The 19,693-nt window shown below is 36.9% G+C and overlaps 1 protein-coding gene across 8 annotated transcripts in view; it reads right to left on the reverse strand.

Annotated features, from left to right (window-relative positions):
- Window positions 1–268: 268 nt before the first annotated feature.
- Window positions 269–19,693, reverse strand: part of ZMAT1 (zinc finger matrin-type 1) — a 49,741-nt gene continuing 30,316 nt past the window's right edge. For 2 of the 8 annotated variants that reach the window (XM_016943851.4, XM_016943847.4), the window contains exons 3-7: window positions 16,116–16,217; window positions 15,865–16,039; window positions 13,809–13,877; window positions 4,615–4,714; window positions 269–2,801 (exon numbers count right to left, since the gene is read on the reverse strand). In XM_016943851.4, coding sequence (XP_016799340.2) covers window positions 1,490–2,801; window positions 4,615–4,714; window positions 13,809–13,877; window positions 15,865–16,039; window positions 16,116–16,217 — 1,758 coding nt within the window. In that variant the 3' untranslated portion in view covers window positions 269–1,489. Of the gene's footprint in view, window positions 2,802–4,614; window positions 4,715–5,179; window positions 6,489–12,447; window positions 12,538–13,808; window positions 13,878–15,864; window positions 16,040–16,115; window positions 16,218–19,693 lie in introns of those variants that run through there. The other 6 variants (XM_016943849.4, XM_054677050.2, XM_016943850.4 and 3 more) reach the window with 5 other exon arrangements.

The following is a 19,693-nucleotide window of genomic DNA, read 5'->3' on the forward strand; positions in this document are numbered from 1 at the left end:
AAAGGTAACACCCTCTGGTCCTCTACCACTTACCAATTCTTCCTTCTTCGGTTTCAACCATTTAATTGGTCATATTTTCCTAACCTTAAACTGAGTTTGAGACTCAGTATCAGCCTCTGTGAGATAAGATATAGAAAATATAAAATTATTACAACTTCACAGTGTGATCTCCTCAGAGGTATTAAGTGCCAACTGTTTAATTATTGCCCCTCCAACTCCCAAAATAATAATTTTGGATGGGAAATGATCATTTACATAAAACAATATGTAGAAATTAAAACACTTTAATATAAACATTTCCAGAATATAGACTGATCTTATATCAGTACTTTTTGAGACCGTTTTAAAACTATATATCATCTAAGTTTATTATAGACTGTTTCATTTTCCACTTTCAGAACTAGAAAATGCAAAAATACACTGCAAATTAGATTTAACAAAGAAAAAATCAGTTTAAGTTATTTCATACATATTCCTTAGAGAAAGCTGAGACACATAAACACAGAAAAACAACAATAAAATACCACCAACACTAACACAAAACCAAGCAAAGAACTGATTTTGTAATGCTTGGTAATTCTGTCCTTTAAAATAAATTATCTCCCATGAATAAATAATTCACTATCACAGCAATTTGATGAGCAGAAGTAGAGACAACTTCATTTAGGGAAATTACATTATATGTGAGATATGTGAGAAACATTTAATAATTTTTTTTCTTTTTTAAGAAAATGAAGGAAAGTAACTTGAGGAAAAGGCATACTGAATACTTTTACTTCACTTGGCTTTTTTAGAGATTAAAGTAGCCATCCACCTAGAAAAATTACAATAACATGAATTTTATAAAACCAAACTTTTTTTCCTTCAACTTTGAAGGAACAAAACTAAAAAGTTGAAAATCCTAGAGTAGACTCATCCCAAATCACTGTCTCTTCTGTCTTTTCTTGAGTAGGTTTCTTTTTCTCTTAAGTTCTTGTGTTCTCATGTTAGTGTTGTTCAGAGGCTAGGTTTAGGCTTTTTTGTTGTTGTTTCTTCTTTCAATTAAATTTCAAGTTTTTTTAAATAGCTTTCCTGAAGTGACACTGACTGTATCTACCTCTCCTTTTCTTCATCTGATCCTCTTGCTTTTGTCTAAAGTCCATTTTCTTAGCTGATTTCCTCAATTAATCCTTGGGCAAACAAAACTAAAAGTTCAATACCCAAGAATAGACTCATTCCAAAACACAGATTCTTGTCTTTTCTGTAACAGGTTTCCTTTTCTCTTATGTTCTCCTTGAGTTCTTATGTTCTTTCTCAGAGGTTAAGTTTGGGCTTTTTTTTTCCTTCTTTTAATTCAATTTAAATTTTTATACAAAAAAAACCTAAGTGTCCTGAAGTGACACTGACTGTATCTACCTCTCCTTTTCTTCATCAGGTGTTCCTTTTTCTAAATCCATATTGACTGTGTTTTTTTTTTTCAATTCAACCTTGGGTAAACAAAACTAAACATTCAAAATCCAAGAATAGACTCATCCCAAAGCATTTCCTCTTCTGTCCTTTCTTCAACAGATTTCTTTTTCTCTTTCCTGTGCTTACGTTCTTCTTTCTCGGAGGGTACATCATGGCTTTTTTTCTTTTTTCGATGCTTAAGCTTTCCTGAACTGACCTTGACTCTATCCTCCTCTCTTTTCCTTTGTCTGATGCTCTTGTCTTTGTCTAAATCTGTATCTTCATAACTCTTTTTCCTTTTATGCTTGGACTGCTCTTTCTCTGGCCTTTCTTTGCCTTCTTCTAGGTGTCGTTTTCTCTTCTGATGTTTCCGTTTATGACCTGCTTGATGGTCAGCAGTATTGTTTTCTGAAGAGAGGTGCTTGTAAACTTCAGATTCTACACTGTATGAGCCAGAGTTATTTTCTTGCTGATTAAGGCTCAAGGGTACTGGTTTTTCTGGGAAACAGTCTCTGGTGAGTTGATAGTAGCTAATAGAATCTAGTCTCTGTTTGCTATCATGAGCTGGTAAGCAATGAGGTAACTGGTTTTCCACTACTTGTGAAATACTGTATGGTCCTGAATAGGTCTGGAAGGTCTCACATGGGAGCTTTTGCTCCAACATTCTATGTCTGGGTCTGACATCAACCATTTCTCTGTTCCTGTGTGTTTCTACAGAGCTATCTCCTATCTTTCTGAAACAAGTTTTTGGCTCTAGTCCTCTGGCTTTCTGCACTTTTATGTAATCTTCAAGTTCATCTTGGAAAGAATCATATGTCCTCTTTGAATGGGTTGGTAGCCACTGAGGTAACTGGCTTTCCACTGGTGAAATATGGTATGGTCGTTGGTAGGTCTGGGAAGCCTCATGTGAAAATCTTTGCTCACACATTCTTGATCTGGGTCCAGAATCAACCATTTCTCTGTACCCATGAGTATCCACAGAGTTCTCTCTCATCTTTCTGAAACAAGTCTTTGGATCTAGTCCTCTGGCTTTCTGTACTTTGATGTAATCTTCAAGTTCATCTTGGAAAGAGTCATATGTCTTCTTTGAATGAGGTAACTGCTTTTCCATTGCTTGTGAAATATTGTATGGTGCTGGGTATGTCCGGAAAGTCTCAAATGGGAGTCTTTGTTCAAACATTCTATGTCTGGGTCTGGAATCGACCACTTCTCTGTATCTACGGGTTTCCAAAGAACTCTCTTCCATCTTTCTGAAACAAGTCTTGGCCTCTAGTCCTCTGACTTTCTGCACATTGATGTAATCTGCACACTCATTTTGGTAAGAGTCTTGTGTCTTCCTTGAATTCTTCACTAGATTGATAACAATGGATTCTCTGTAAAGAAGACAGTAGAAAATTCTTGTTATTAGATTATTTTATTCTAAATATTTTATTTGTTCTTAAAAGTATTAGTCTGAAAAAACAAAAACAACAAATTTAAAAACCCAAACAGATTTTAAAAACCTACTTCATTATAAAAGCTATAAATTGTGAATTTTTATGTCAAAAAAGCACATTGGACAGTGAGAACCTACCTCATTATAAAGCCATAAATCATGACTTTCTATGCCCCCCAAAAAGGAGCATGGAAAATGATATATCTCCTAGGCACCTCACAATTTTTATGCAAAAAAGAAAAGGAAATTTCCTTTGGCCCGGGATGAAAGGGAAGACGGGTATAAAGTAGCAGATATATCTGATGTTGTTGTAGCACTAAAAATGTTAAGGCATGTTGGAATGTATGGGTGGGGACTAATAATATTTAATGTCCTGACAGATGCTCTGATTTGAATGTCATATCATTTTTAAAGTTTTCATTAGTTCCTTATATACATCTTATAAATGTGATATGTGTTTATTCTGTAATCTTGAGATTTTTAAAAATCTGAATTATAAATCTAGCCAGGTGTGGTGTGTGTGCCTGTATTCCCAGCTACTGAGGCTGAAGCAGGAGGATCTCTTGAGCCCAGGAGTTAGAGGCTGTACTGCACTATGATGGAACCTGTGAATAGCCACTGGACTCCACCCTGGGCCACAGAGCAAGAACCCATCTCTGAAAAAAAGGAATGTAAATGTAGGTTAATTGGGTAAGTCAGACAATTTAGCTTCTAAGTATTCGGATACAAATAATAGAAATATTTTCTACTAGAACAAAACAATGTAACAGAAAGAATAGGTCTTGATTTTATTTTATTCATTTTATTTTATTTATTTTCTTGAGACAGGGTCTTACTCTGTTGCCCAGGTTAGAGTGCAGTGGTGTGATCATGGTTCACTGCAGCCTCAACACCCTGGACTCAAGCGATCCTCCTACCTTAGCTACCCAAGTAGCTGTGACCATGGGTACATGCCACTAAACCTGGCTAATTTTTCTTTTTTATCAGGTAGAGATAAGGTCTCACTATGTTGCCCTGGCTTGACCTCAAACTCCTTGGCTCTTCCTCCCACAGTGCTGGGATTACAGGCATAAGCCACCAGGCCTGGCTCTATGTCTTGACTTTAAAAGCATCAATACAAAGATAAATAGTCAAATACCCTTTGCTACCTGAACTAACCAATCTCCAACTGTCCATTCAATTCTCCTCTCCTTGAAATAACAGAATAAAATGGACTAAATATTTATTGAACTCCTACTATGTGCCAGGGCAGGCACCTTACACATATTATATTTCATCATAACAATCTTATATAAGAACTGACCAAAGTTATACACTTGGTAGAAAAATGGATCTGGTATTCTAATCCAGGTCCATCTAATAGCAAGACCTCTGTTCTTAACCACTATACATCACTGGAAAAATGGTGACTGGGTCACTGAATCCCTGGAACCAAGCAAACCTTCCAGAAATTCTCTGCATTTGTGTGGTTAGTGTGAGAGTGATCCTTTAGCATCTCTCCAAAGAACACTGCTCTCTAGTCAGGAGGGGTGCCAGTTAGCCAGGTTTGCCAGTACACTATCATTACTAGAACTAAAACTAGAACCCCTGAGGGACACTAGTATGCAATATGTTACAAATATTGCCAACCATACCCAGGTTAAACCCATAGGGACATGAATGCCTAAGAAGTTTGTAAAATACATCAAAGAGTGCTTGACTAGAAGCTCTGGTCTTTGGCATCATAGGAAAATTTTGGCAAAAATACTTACTTAATTTGATGTTCACTTCCTTGCATGTGGGACCGGAACATATCTAAAGATGTAAAAGCAATACTACAAATATGGCAAACATAGGTTCTCATACTAAATGCTGAAAAAACAAAGAGTTCAAGTTAAGAAGGTCAGTATAAATACATTTAGAATCACATAATGTTAGAACTGGACAAGAATTTATTAGAGACCATCTACTTGACATTTTCCAATAAAGATGGGGCCCAGAGAGGTCAAATGACTTGGTCAAAGTCACAGAGCAAGTTAGTAGTAGTGTTAGCCTCTCAGAGCCCACACCTCTTAATTGAATGCCCAGAATTCTTTACACCACACCACACTGCTTCTCTAGCTTAACTTCTTCCCTAAGAATCTGCTATCTGTCTACTTACTGTTGCTACATGGAGGTGCAACAGGCACCTGAAATTTAGCATGGCCAACCAACCTTTGCCTCTGAATCTCTTAACCAGCCTCTTTTTGTTTGCCCCAACTCTGTTTCCACCCAACCAAAACCTGAAACGTCCCAAAACATTAAAAACAAATAAAGGCAAATTTTTTACTCTCTTACCTGAGATCACTGCAGTGCCTTAGTTACCAAAAGTAATTTCCACAGATTTTAGAAAGGAGAGAGGTTCAGTGAGCCCCACTCTCAGGATAAAAGCTGAAAGCAAAATTCTAAAACAAAACTACTAGTTACCACTTCAAAAGAGTCAAAAGCTATACACTAGGAACTATATAGTAACTAGCACACTATTCCGCTTTGTAGGTAGAATTAGAAGCAAGGGATACATTAATTTTTTAAAAATCTCATCATCCTTCCACTTTATCTTTGACCAGAAGAAGGAAATTAATACATTTCATAAGCCAAATATAAAATCATTCTGACCCTAGGGAGGAGGAAATAAATTGGTACGTGCAAAGATTTTAGGGACAACCACGGTAATCTTTTAAACCAAAAAGTGACCTAATCATTTCAAAGAAGCTAAATTAATTATTATCAAGTATATTGGCCTTGTCTGAGCAAAGACTATTCATAGAAACAGGAGACTGCTTGCAAGGGGAAAGAAAGATGCTGACTCTGAAGAAAATGAGGCTGCGCACTACTGGCTATTGCGGGCCCAGGAAAACTCAGCAGGTTATGTCAAAATATGAATGAAATGTTCCCTCAAAACTATCCTTTTCTATGCTCTAATTTCATGCATACTAAGTCACTTTCTGATTATAATTGGTTTTTCATATTCTTTGATACCAAGAAAAGGATACCCTGGATGACAGACATCAAGAAAAACTAGGAAATGGAAATATGTATCTCCTCTTACCATAAATCAATACCAGAATGACAATACAATAACTTAAAGTACAATGTTTCCCAGACTTCTTTGATAAAAATCAACTGGGGTGTCAGTTAAAAATATAGATTCCCAGGCTCTCCCCTGGAGAACATGATTCAATGTTTCTAGGGCAGGGACAAGAAATTTCTATGATCACAAATATGGCAAATGATTATCACAGGCTTTGTGAGAAACATATTAAAGTAATATCTTTCCAGTTAGTTATCAGCCACTTTCAAGTTTGTTTGCGGTTAGTGAGTCCCTGATTTGAGGCTGATCATCTTGAAGATTTTGGACTTCTTGCAAAGCTAAGGACTAAACCCAGGAGAGTACATATTCACAACCTCTTTTAGGAAATTCGTACCATCTTTTACAGGTGCTGGAACTTAGGCTCAGATTAACTTTGCCAATACGATATATTTTGAGGGTACCCAAGTTGTGCAAGATAAGCAGGAGTCCTGGTTTCCTCTGGATTAGTGGTTCTCAATGCTGGTTACACATTAGAATCATACGGAAAAATTTAAAAATATTGATGTTACAGCTCCATGTCAGACCAATTAAATCAGAATCTCTAGGAGTGGAATTAGGCACCCTTACTTTTTGAAAGCTTTACACACGATTTAACTGTGCAGCCACTGTTGAGCACTTGCCCTAGATCAAGCTTGTCCAACTTGCAGCCCACAGGCCACATGTGGCCCAATGTGTCTTTGAATGTGACTTAACACAAATTCACAAATGTTCTTAAAACATTATGAGATTTTTATGTGACTTTTTTAACTCATCAGTTATTGTTAGTGTTAGTGTATTTTATGTGTGGCCCAAGGTAATTCTTCTTCCAACGTGGCCCATGGAAGCCGAAAGATTGGACACCTCTACCCTAGATTATTGAGCTAATAATCTTCATTATGACTATAAACTCAGATTATATTTCAGAGTTTTTACATATTTATTTAGTGCTTATAAAGTATACTGTATACAGTGTTCTCCTCCATTCCTGCTTTGTTTCTCCACAAACTACATCAGAAATAATATTCTAATAGAGGTAACATAGAGGTTTAGAAGAGCTGCCAGTCATGTATTAAAGATCCAGAGGCATTTCTAGAACTGTAGTCTGATTACCATTACCTTAGCCCTTGGCTTTTTCACATACTGATGTTCTTTATCTTTTTCTAGGATTCAGACATCTCAGAAAATGATATACAAAAGTTGTGTAAACCCTTTCTGTGAAGATATGAAACCTATTTATGGCCCCAAGGTCAGAATTCCTGAATGAATCCTCCTGGGGCCTGCCTCCATTCTGTTTCTTATACTCTCCACTCTTTTATTTCAGAGACTATTCCGAGGTTCTGTTCTGTTCTTGGCTGTTCTGCTCTCAGCCCTTCCAGGATTCCTTGTTTCTGAGTTCACCCAGAAACTCAGGCTCCTTTATCGCTTGTACCCTTCAGAATCTTCACTAACCTGAAACTTGTGGGGCCTACTCTTCCCCTAATCATAACCCTATCTCATAAGTCTCTGAACTAAGGTCTTTGTTTTCAAAGCATAAATTGGGAAAGTGTGTGTCTAACACTGTTTTCAATCTTGGCTCCATATAAAAATCACTTAGGGAGTCAAAAAAGAGAAAACAAAACACAAATGTGTAAGTCCCAGAGATGGTAATTTAATTGATTGGAGGGTTGGCCTGAGCAATGGGAGTTCTAAAAGCTCCTCACATGATTCTAATTAGTCAAGGCTGAGAACCACTGGTCTAACATCTTAAACGGGGAAAAGCCAATTGAGAGCTGCACATAATCAAAACTGCAGCTGTCAGGAAGAATTGCTAATGGACGCTGGGCTTAATACCTAGGTGATGGGATGATCTGTGCAGCAAAACCACCATGGCACACATTTACTTATATAACGAACCTTCACATCTGCACATGCACCCATGAACTTAAAATAAAAGTTGGAAAAAAACTGCATGTGAATATCGGATTTATGTTATAAAGAAAAACAGAAAATGTCCAATTTACCTATTTTAAAATTATGACAGGACAAAACATTTTTACAAACCTAACATTTGTTACAAACCTATTCTGCGATGGGTACTATATATACTACTTCAGTTAATTATTATTCAATCCTGTAGAGTCACATTATTTTCATTTTATACCAGAGGAATCTGCGGTGCAACTTGGCAAGTGACTGTATCTCCAAATCTATGTTTATCCCTCTATACAACACTGACTCTCAATAAACAATTTGCAAATATGAATTGAGAAAAAATTATGCCCTCATTACCATATAAAGCACTAAGAAGGATACTGCAGAATAAAATATAATCCTTTGTCTCAGAGAAGCTAATTCCCTTGAGGGGCTATAATTGTATCAATTGTCAATGAACAGTAAAGCCTATGAGAAATCAGAGAAAGGGGAGAACACAAAGAACTAGAACAGTAAGAGAAGTTGTGATGGATCTTTGAGGACAGAAAAGATTTGAATTTGTAAGAAAGCAGGTAAGGGCATTCCAGGGGATGAAAATAATATCAAGTATGGCAGAGACAGAAATCAGCACAATGTGTTGAATCCAAATAATTGGTTTAACAAATACTGAATATCTATGTGGCACCAAGCATCAGGTTAGATGCCAGGGATACAAGATGAATGAAACAGCCAAGTTGTTCACAAATCCAGTGTGAGAAAGATACATGAACAAAAAATTTCCGTCTCACTTGGTAAAAGTAAGAGAGGTATGTTTAAGAGGTATGCGAGCACAAAGAAGCAGGGGCACTTAGCATAATACGGGGGTCTGAAAAAGGCTACTGGAAGAGATAATGTCTTAGCTAAACTTGGAGGGATGATGAATAGTTAACCTGAAAAGAGTTGAGAAGAGTGTTTTAGGTACAAAAATTCATGAAAAAAGCATAGACGTGCTTACAGGAACTTCTTAAAATTTGGAATTGTTGTAGAGTAAAACATAAGAGAAAGAGATGGGAAGAGGCAAAATGGGTCAGATCAAAGAAAGACTTATATGTTATGCTAAGGAGCCTAAATTTTTTATTCTGTGCTTTGGGAAACCTTGAAGTGGTTTATGTATTAAGTGACGTGGTTGGTCAATTGTGTGTTTTAGATGAGTCTCTTCTGTGGCTGCAATACAAAGGATTAATTGAAGAAGAGTAAGCCTAGAAGTAAGGAGATCAAGCAAGACATAATGAGGACATGGACTAGATGGGTCTCAGTAGGGGTAGAAAGAAGCAGGGAGATTGGTGTAACATTTAACTTTAAAACTGGCAAAAGTTAGCGACAGAATGACTGTGATGGATTGGGGAGAGGAAAGAATCTAGAGAAGTCTAAAATAATTCCCAGAAACCTAATTTGGTAAGTGGTTGGGTGGTGATCCCATTAACTGAAATTGGAACTTCAGATGTATGTGTTGTTTTAATGGGTGGGAGAGTAGGCAATGGTGAATAGTGTAAGTTTGAACACAGGGTCTAAGATAGCTACAAAACTTTCATGTAAAGGCGTCCAACAGGCAGTTATATACAGGAGTATGAAAGGCAGAAGATAGGTCAGAGAGATTTTGGAGATGTCAGAACGCGGGGGTGGATAGTCAAAATAATCAGAGTGGATGAAATCTCCTGAAGATAATGTATGGGTGGGCACAGGAATAGCAACACACTGATAAAACCCTGGAGAATGCCATTCTTTAAAGAAAGATGGTAGAGAAAGATGAGCCTATGAAAAGTCCACCAAAGCAAAGGACAGCAAATTATAAGAATGAACAGGAGAGAGTGATGTCAAAGGAGCTAAATAAAGATGTTCATTGGACTTACAAATTTAGAAGTCACTTTGCCACTGTGAGTAGTAGTTACAGTGAGGTGGTAGACTGGTGGTGTGAAGGCTGAGGGAATAAGCACCAAAGAACGGCAGTGAGTTGAGTAAATAATAAGTGGAGACAGTAAGAGTGTACTACATTTTAAAAATAACTTGGTTAAGAAGGGAAGGGGAGAATGTAGTAGTTAAAGGAGAACTAAGGGTTACAGGAGGATTTAGTTAAACCAAGATACTTGGTAGTAATCCACATCTGATGGCCAAATTTTTCTTGATGAAATCACAAAGGAGCTTGTCTGAGAAGTGTGAAGAGAAGGAGTGTAGCGGGGGAAGAGAGTCTTGAAGAATGATATAGGTTTAAAATTGTCGCTAAGGGGAAAGTGAAGGAAAAGGAAACAGATTAAGTAGGACTAAAGGTCCAAAGAGGTTAGGTACCAAGACTCTGAAAACATACCCAATCTCTATAGTTTATAATTTTCCACAGCATCACTCAGTAGGCTTTAGGCAGAAGTAGAAAATGTATAGGGTGGAACTGATCCAGGGTTGAAATCCTGCTACTAGGGAGTGAGAGAATAACAATGAGGTACAAGTAAGCTTTCCAGAAGGTTGTTACAGCATTAAGGTGTGAGGTGATGGTAGTAGAAATGTAATGAATGGCTACAGAAAGGAGAAATAGTTCTAAGATTTGATAAGATTTGCTAATGGATAGGATATAGATAATTAAGTAGTCAAAGACAGCCTAAAAGATTCAAGTGTAGGTGACTAATAAACATTGGAACTACTAGCAAAGACAGAAAACTTGAGAAATTCAAGTTGACTGTAGAGATTATTAATTCCGTTTTAGGTATGTTGAGTTATAGGTGAAGGTGAGGCATCTGAGTGCAATAATGGGGCCAAAAATTAGTAAGATAAACAAAACAAATATAATAAATAAAAAATACATACATACTTTAGTTCCATATCGTTATGGTAGCCATTCCTGTGCTAATAAGATCTGAGCTGGATGAGGGACATGAAGAAAGCAGTGAGAATGATGAAGAAAAAGAGAAAGATTAGATATGAGAGAAACATACATAAACAATAGCAGATGGAGAGGAAGGCAGACAGAAGAAAATGGGTGATGAGTGAAACAGTTAAGGTGGCATATGTTAAATTATTACCACTTACTCACTTGTAATGAGGGCATCTGCTGTTACTGTTCTTTGAAATTGTCATTAGCTAGTTAAAATTCTCCAGGTATTTTTTAATGTTCAAATGTTTACTGCTCTCAAAATGAAAGAGCCAAGGTAGGGTTGAAAAATCTATTGAGCTCTAGCTTCAGAGGCTAATGTAAAGTGATTCCAATGACTGGATTAAATTATGCTGATGATCATCCCCTCTCCTCCACCATCAGATGATAATTTCACCAAAATCCTTCTTTCATCATTCTAATAACATTAAAACTTCAGGGTGCCAAAATGGCCCCCCCATTTAGAAGTGACAGGAGTGCACACACTTCTCATAGTTAATTCAGTTCAAATTTACCTAATGCTAGAAAATTAGAAGCCCCTTATTTCAGATACACTCAACCTAGCAACAGGAAAAATACCTTAACAAGTGAAAGTTGTCATTTCTCTGAACATATACTCCTACTTTCAGAAGCCCTAGCACTTGTATTTCTACACTTGCCTAAATCAACATTCTTCATAATCCTAGATAAAAACACGTATCTCTATGTAACTTTCTGGGATATGCTGAATCACACTAAGTAGAAACCTGAAAGACCAGAAAACAGGATAAGCACTCAACAAATAAAGATAATTAATAGTTATCTGATGCATGTATTAAGCTAATCTTTATTGAAGTGGTCCTATTTCTGTGCGAGTTTCTATCTATAGCACTGGAAATATAGATGAATTAGATGAAGTCCCTTGCCTCAAAGACCTTACATTCTAATTGGAGACAGACACATGCAGAGATACTTAGAAATGCAGGTTAAGGAAGCACATAAGATTAACCCTGAAGTAATTGAATGAGGGGGAGTTAGCCAGGGGAAGTGTTATAGGGATATTCCAGACAAAGTGGCAGCATGAACGAGGGCACAGACACAAAAAACAGGGTAATAGTTTCTGGCAACCATATGTAGTTTGCAGGTACTGACCCACATAGATCATGCCAGGAAGTAGCAGGGGATAAGCCTGGAGAAGGCAGGCAGAAACAAGATGGTGGAGAGCTATGAAGCTTAGATTTTATATTTAGAAGATGAAGGAACAATGAAGGGTTTTAAAGAAGGGGAATGACATGGAAATACTTACACTTTAAGTCAAACACTCTAGTGGTTAAATTGGGGGTGGGTTTGGGGAAACAAAACTGGAGGCAGAAAGAGTAGTTAGGAGGTTGTGGCAATCACTTCTCAAAACTTATTCAGTACAAATCACCTACAGATCTTGTTAAAATGCAGATTCTGATTCCGTAGGTCTGCAGTGGGGCCTGAGAGTCCTTGTTCTAACAAGTTCCCAGGTGATGCCAATGGTGTTGATCCACAACCCACACACTGAGTAGCAAACCTCTAGGAAAGATCTTGAGGACCTGAACTAATGTGGGAAGCGCAGGGCTGGAGATAAGGGGAGAGTAGTATTCAGGAGGTAGAAGAGTCACAGCTTGGTGCTTCATTAAATATATGAAGTTAAGAAGGTGGTGTTTGGGGGTTCATAGTTACCTGTGGGTTTCTACTTTGAATGACTAGGTGGATTTGAAATGGCTATGAGGCATCCAGGTGAAGCAGTAGCTGCCATTTGGATATGTGAATCTAATACTTGACAGAAAGGTCATAAGCATACAGATGAGAAATGAAATCAGGGAAATAGAAATCGTGTTTGTAGAGTAAGGTCAAGGATGAAACCATGGGAATACCTACATTTAGGTAATGAATAAAAAAAGAGCCCATAGAGAAAACAAAAAAGAAACAGAAATAGAGGAGAAGAACCAAAGCATAAAGAGTTACATATGACAAAGAATAGAGCTTCAAGGAGGAGAGAAGAATGAATGTTTTCACATGAAGGAGAAAGGCTGGGTAAAGAAAGAACTGAAAAATAATAGTGAGTGGAGGAAAAGAAGTGGGTGGAAGAGAGAATATGAAAGGGGAATAAAATACACTAGTAGTGAGAAGGTGCCTGTGGGGGGAAAAATGAAAAAAAAATATGGTTAGAAGAGCAAGTGGATCACTCCAGTCAGGATCAGTCTCTTTACTGTGCCTGAATTCTTGCCACTCTTAGCTCCAAGCCCTTTGGTTCATCCTTTCTTCTTCCCACTTCTATCCACTGAAAATCATCTAAATATATGAAGATTTTTCTGGACCATTATGCTTCACTTATCTAGTTACCAAAAATATGTACACAAAAATGCGCCTGTCGGCTCTTGCAATGAAGTATTATTATTAACCTAACTAGTTTACACGCTCGCTCCTTTAGGGAACTGTATTCCCAAGAATGACTAGCCTAGCACCAAAGAGACACTTAAAACATACTTAGTAAAAATGATATAACCACATGATATTAATTTAAAATGCTTCCTTATGTATATACCTAAGGATCCTTATTTACCTAAAATAACATGAAACCATGAGAATTCCTATGTTTGATTCTAAAATTAAGAGGGGTCATCTAAACCATTCAGGTTCTCATTTCCTAGGAAATGAACAGATCGAGTTAGATGGACTTGTAAGTCCTTATAAAATTCTATGATTCCATGAATACTATCAACCTCTCACTCAAGAAGAGTAAAATGGTATGTAAATAAGCTAGTATGTTTTATAAAACACAAACTTCCTATGAAAAAGTTTTGGGATAATTTTATGTTTACCATTTACATTTGATTTTGCTGGAAGAGATTTCTCTCTTATTTTGTCTAAAAATGTCTCCCAGGCTTCATTTCTTTTGTGTTTTTTTTTCCCAACATAATGTTGTTGAGTCATTACTGGACTATTAAAGGAAGCAGGATAGAGCTTGCAAAATTTGCTCTGATTATTCAAACCCAAATCACTGCTGGGAGAGGAAGGCATAGTCTTGTCTTTAATCCCACCTGGAGGAGGCTTGACAGGAAGGGGCTTCAGGAATGTTGACTCTGCAGAAGTAGTAAGAGGCACTCCTGCTGAAATAGTTGTAATAAGAAGTGATAAACACATTTTCAGATATTAGAACTGCATTTATTGTAAAGTACTAGGGAAATTTATAATTCTCTAAAAACCCACTCCCTGGACTTTTTTTTTCAACAGACAGCTGCTGGATAAAGCTTCTAAAGTAAAAAAGAATTTCCTTCTGTGAGAATGGAAGTGTGAATATGAATTTGTCACCAAGTTTGATATGAGAAGGAAGTAGTATTCTGTATTAGGCATTGCCTGATTATATTCATACAAAAATCAATGAAAGTATGATAGCCATCTTATGATTCTTTAAAATTAGTGAGGATAAAACATATGATATTAACTTCTAAGTTAGTCTTTCTTGAGTAACAAAGTAAGGCATCTATTCATTCTACATTTGTGATGTCTGCATCAGAATAAAATCTATGCAGTTGTTTAAGACTATAAAACTATACATGTTCCTACAATTCCAGTATTTCATAGCTCTTTTATTTATCCTCCTCTCTGAGCCCAAGTTGATAAATTTTGGGACTGAAGATAAAGCTTTTATAAGATGTTTTTTCTTTTAGGGCACACTGATTCTGTCTATCTTTTGAATGACAGGCAGAAAAAATGTATAAAAATTAGAGACTAAATTTAAAAAAATAATTCTGGCTTCATTTATTAAGAAAATAAAAGTTTTAATAACATATCTTGTGGCATTGACTTTGCTGGGTGACTATGAGTTCAAAATTGATGAGTTCAAATTATACTATGAGTTCAAAATTGATGTTGGTGAATTTTCCATGGCAGGCATGCCTTAGTCCTAAAGTGTTGAAGCTACAAAGAATGTGGTAAATTATTTACTACAGAGGATTAATCATCTTTTCTTGTTCTAGCACATCCATTTATAAAAATACAAGTTGGGTTTTCCGGGGTATACTCTGCCATCTTGGGCAACTTTGAGTCAGTTTTCTCATATGTGCTGGTGACCCAACATCACCAGGAGAAGGAAAGACGCAATGTTTTTATAATTCCCTGTATTTTCAGGATTTAACATAAAATAAGTACTCAGTAACTAACTGATGATGCTGGTAGTACTTCTTATTTATAGGAAGAAAGAAATAGGCTGTCATAATAGAAAGAGAGTCAGTAACTTTTTTTTTTGCCTACAGTTAGTAGGAAACACATAACTACATTATGGTGAAGACATTGATTTGAACACTCATATGAGATAATGTTTTGGAAAATACTAACGCAAAAAAGACGCCAAGGGGAAGAAGTAAAAAGTGAAGATTTTATTATTTGATTAAAAAATGATGAGTTCATGTCCTTTGTAGGGACATGGATGAAATTGGAAATCATCATTGCCAGTAAACTATCGCAAGAACAAAAAACCAAACACCGCATATTCTCACTCATAGGTGGGAATTGAACAATGAGATCACATGGACACAGGAAGGGGAATATCACACTCTGGGGACTGTTGTGGGGTGGGGGGAGGGGGGAGGGATAGTATTGGGAGATATACCTAATGCTAGATGACGAGTTAGTGGGTGCAGCGCACCAGCATGGCACATGTATACATATGTAACTAACCTGCACAATGTGCACATGTACCCTAGAACTTAAAGTATAATAATAAAAAAAAGACATTATAAAAAAAAAGAGTAAAGGTGGAACAAAGTGTCTACCTAAAAAAAAAAAAAAAGAAACTGACAAAGCTCCAGCTGCTTACTGTTGTTTCTTTATAGCAGTATAGCAAATCACTTGCTTTTGTTTGAATTTGGTGAACTGAAAAGGAGAGGTCACAACATTTCTTAAAAATCAACTAGCAATTAAAATCTCCATATTAAATGACAAAGACAGACACAGAGATTAACTGGGAAGAAGAATAATAATCAAGTTATTTCAACTGGGGTGAAAGTCTCCCCCACTAAAAAGGATATGGCAGAGTTAGACAAAACATGATAGGTAGATCCTGCATTGAAGATCAAGAGGTGAATGGAACCTTACCCATCTCTGGTTGAAATCCTGATGGAGATGCCTGATCATGTTCCTCCATTAATTGCTTCAGTTTTTTAGCATGGACCTTTCCCACATAGTGAGACTGAGCAATAAGTGGAGAGCTAAACATCATGTTGCAGAGATCACAAAATTTGTTTTTGTCCACTCCTTCATACCTATGCACCTGAAATAGGCACAATCTTGTTGGAAAGATTCAATAACTCAAAGTTTGGATTACAATACCAACACACATCACTCACCTGAAAATTCTCAACATGCATCTTCATTTTCTTACCAGGCACTTCATTTTGTTCCCCATGCATTTGAAAATAAAAACTAACATTTTGAGCATGTTTTTCACCCTGAAAAAAGATATAATATGACTTTGTTTATTCAATAAAAGAGTCATTCAAAATTTACACCTTTCTGAATTTGAGGATGGCACTCACGTGTGTTAATATATTTAGTCAAACTTGGTACAGACTCACATGATTTCAAATCTCTAAATGTCAGTTAAAATGAAAATAATGCTAAATTTAGAAGCCAATAACTTTTAGATTCTTGTTTTTGAAATGGATTCCTAATTGCTGCCCAATATCAAATATCTTCTTTTTACTTAGTTACAGATCTTGAGCAATGTACCCAGTTAAAAGACTATGTTTTTCAGCCTTCCTTTCAGCAAGATGTATCCATGTAACTAGATTCTGGTCAATAAGATATAATTTGAAGTGTTATGTAGAACCTCTGGGAAGCCTCCTTAAATGACTGGGCCATAAGCCCTTATTCTACTCTTCTTCCTTACTGATTTTGGAATTAAGATACAAAGGATGGAGTTTCAACAGTCATCTTTGGACCATGGTGACATTGAGGAGGAAAACCAGTTCATCAGAGCAGAAAGACAGAAAATGCCCGCCAGACGTGGTGGCTCACGCCTGTAATCCCAGCACTTTGGGAGGCTGAGGTGGGCGGATCACAAGGTCAGGAGTTCGAGACCAGCCTGACCAACATGTGAAACCCTGTCTCTACTAAAAATACAAAAATTAGCTGGGCGTGGTGGTGTGCGCCTGTAATCTCAGCTACTCAGGAGGCTGAGGCAGGAGAATCACTTGAACCCGGGAGGTGGAGGTTGCAGCGAGCCGAGATTGCGCCACTGCACTCCAGCCTAGGCGACAGAGACTCTGTCTCAAAAAAAAAAAAGCCTAGGTCCCTGATAATGTTATAAAGCTGTCATATCAGCCCTCTACTACCTCCCTTGCAAATTCTTTTATGTGAGAAAAGAAATCCTTCTGGGTTTAAGAGACATTAGAAATAATCACTAACAAATATATAACCAAATATGTAAGAATAACTAAGATGTTGGTGTAGGGGGAAGGGAAACTAACATTTCCTGAGCACATAATGTGAGATAATCACTCTCTCTACAGAATTTTATTTATTTTTAAAATTTAATTTAATTATACTTTTCCATAAGTTATTAGGGTACAGGTGGCATTTGGTTACATGAGTAAGTTCTTTAGTGGTGATTTGTGAGATTTTAGTGCACCCAGCACCCGAGCAGTATACACTGTGTCATATTTGTAGTCTTTTATTCCTCGCCTCCCTTCCACTCTTCCCCCCAAGTCCCCAAAGTCCATTGTATCATTCTTATGCCTTGCATCCTCGTAACTTAGCTCCCACATATCAGAGAGAACATACGATGTTTGATTTTCCATTCCTGAGTTACTTCACTTAGAATAATAGTCTCCAATCTCATCCAGATAACTGAAAATGCTGCTAATTCATTCCTTTTTATGGCTGAGTGGTATTCCAGTGTATATATACCACAGTTTCTTTATCCACTCAGTGATTGATGGGCATTTGCTTTGGTTCCACGATTTTGCAGTTGTGAATTGTGCTGCTACAAATATGCGTGTGCAAGCATCTTTTTTGAATAATGACTTCTTTTTCTCTGGGTAGATAGCCAGTAGTGGGATTGCTGGATGAAATGATAGTTCTACTCTTAGTTATTTAAGGAATCTCCACAATGTTTTCCATAGTGGCCGTACTAGTTTATATTACCACCAGCAGTGTAGAAGTGTTCCCTGTTCACCACATCCACGCCAACACTACTGTTATTTGATTTTTTTGATTATGGCCATTCTTGCAGGAGTAAGGTGGTATCGCATTGTGGTTTTGATTTGCATTTCCCTGATCATTAGTGACGTGGAGCATTTTTTCTTGTGTTTGTTGGCCATTTGCATATCTTCTTTTGAGAATCGTCTATTCATGTCCTTAGCCCACTTTTTGATGGGATTGCTTGTTTCTTACTGATTTGTTTGAGTTTGTTGTAGATTCTGGATATTAGTCCTTTGTCAGATGTATAGATTGTGAAGATCTTCTCCCACTCTGTAGGTTGTCTGTTTACTCTGCTGACTGTTCCTTTTGGTGTGCAAAAGCTCTTTAGTTTAATTAGGTCCCAGCTATTTATCTTTGTTCTTATTGCATTTGCTTTTGGGTTCTTGGTCATGAAATCCTTGCCTAAGCCAGTATCTAGAAGGGTTTTTCCATTGTTATCATCCAGAATTTTTATAATTTCAAGTCTTAGGTTTAAGTCTTTAATCCATGTTGAGTTGATTTTTGTATAAGGTGAGAGATGAAGATCCGGTTTCATTCTCCTACATGTGGCTAGCCAATTATCCCAGCACCATTTGTTGAATAGGGTGTCCTTTCCCCAATTGATATTTTTGTTTGCTTTGTTGAAGATCAGTTGGCTTTAAGTATTAGGGTTTATTTCTGAGTTCTCTATTATGTTCCATTGGTCTATGTGCCTATTTTTATACCAGTACCATTCTATTTTGGTGACTATGGCCTTATAGTATAGTTGGAAATCAGGTAGTGTGATGCCTCTAGATTTGTTCTTTTTGCTTAGTCTTGCTTTGGCTATGTGGGCTCTTTTTTGGTTCCATATGAAGTTTAGAATTGTTTTTTATAATTCCGTGAAGAATGATGGTGGTATTTTGATGGGGATTGCACTGAATTTGTAGATTGCTTTTGGCACAGAATTTGTAGATTGCATTTTCACAGTATTGATTCTACCCATCCATGAGCATGGAATATGTTTCCATTTGTTTGTGTCATCTATGATTTCTTTCAGCAGTGTTTTGTAGTTTTCCTTACAGAGATCTTTCGACTCCTTGGTTAGGTATATTCCTAATTTTTTTTTCTTTGCAGCTATTGTAAAAGGGGTTGGGTTCTTGATTTGATTCTCTGCTTGGTCGCTGTTGGTGTATAGAAGAGCTACTGATTTGTGTACATTAATCTTGTATCCAGAAACTTTGCTGAATTCTTTTATCAGTTCTAGGGGCTTTCTGGAGGAGTCTTTAGGGTTTTCAAGGTAAACGATCATATCATCGGCAAACAGTGACAGTTTGACTTCCTCTTTACAGATTTGGATGCCCTTTATTTCTTTCTTTGTCTGATTGCTCTGGTTAGGAATTCCAGTACTATGTTGAAGAGGAGTGGTGAGAGTGGGCATCCTTGTCTTGTTCCATTCCTCAGAGGGAATGCCTTTCAACTTTTCCCTATTCAGTATTATATTAGCTGTGGGTTTGTCATAGATGGTCTACATAATTTTAAAATGTGAAATATACCCATTGTATAGGAAAGAACAGGAAACAATATAATCGAAACCCATACCCACTATTCAGTTTTAACACTTTGTTGCATTTCTCTCAAATTTCCTTTAAAAGAGGTAAAATTTTACAGATACAATCCTATACCCTCATGCTCACAATCCTTTCTTCCTCTCTCTCTCTTAAAGTTGGTGTACCTGATTTCCTTTCATGCTTTTATTCCTTTA

This window comes from Pan troglodytes, chromosome X, assembly GCF_028858775.2.
Source record: "Pan troglodytes isolate AG18354 chromosome X, NHGRI_mPanTro3-v2.0_pri, whole genome shotgun sequence".
In the NCBI taxonomy this organism is placed as follows: domain Eukaryota; kingdom Metazoa; phylum Chordata; class Mammalia; order Primates; family Hominidae; genus Pan; species Pan troglodytes.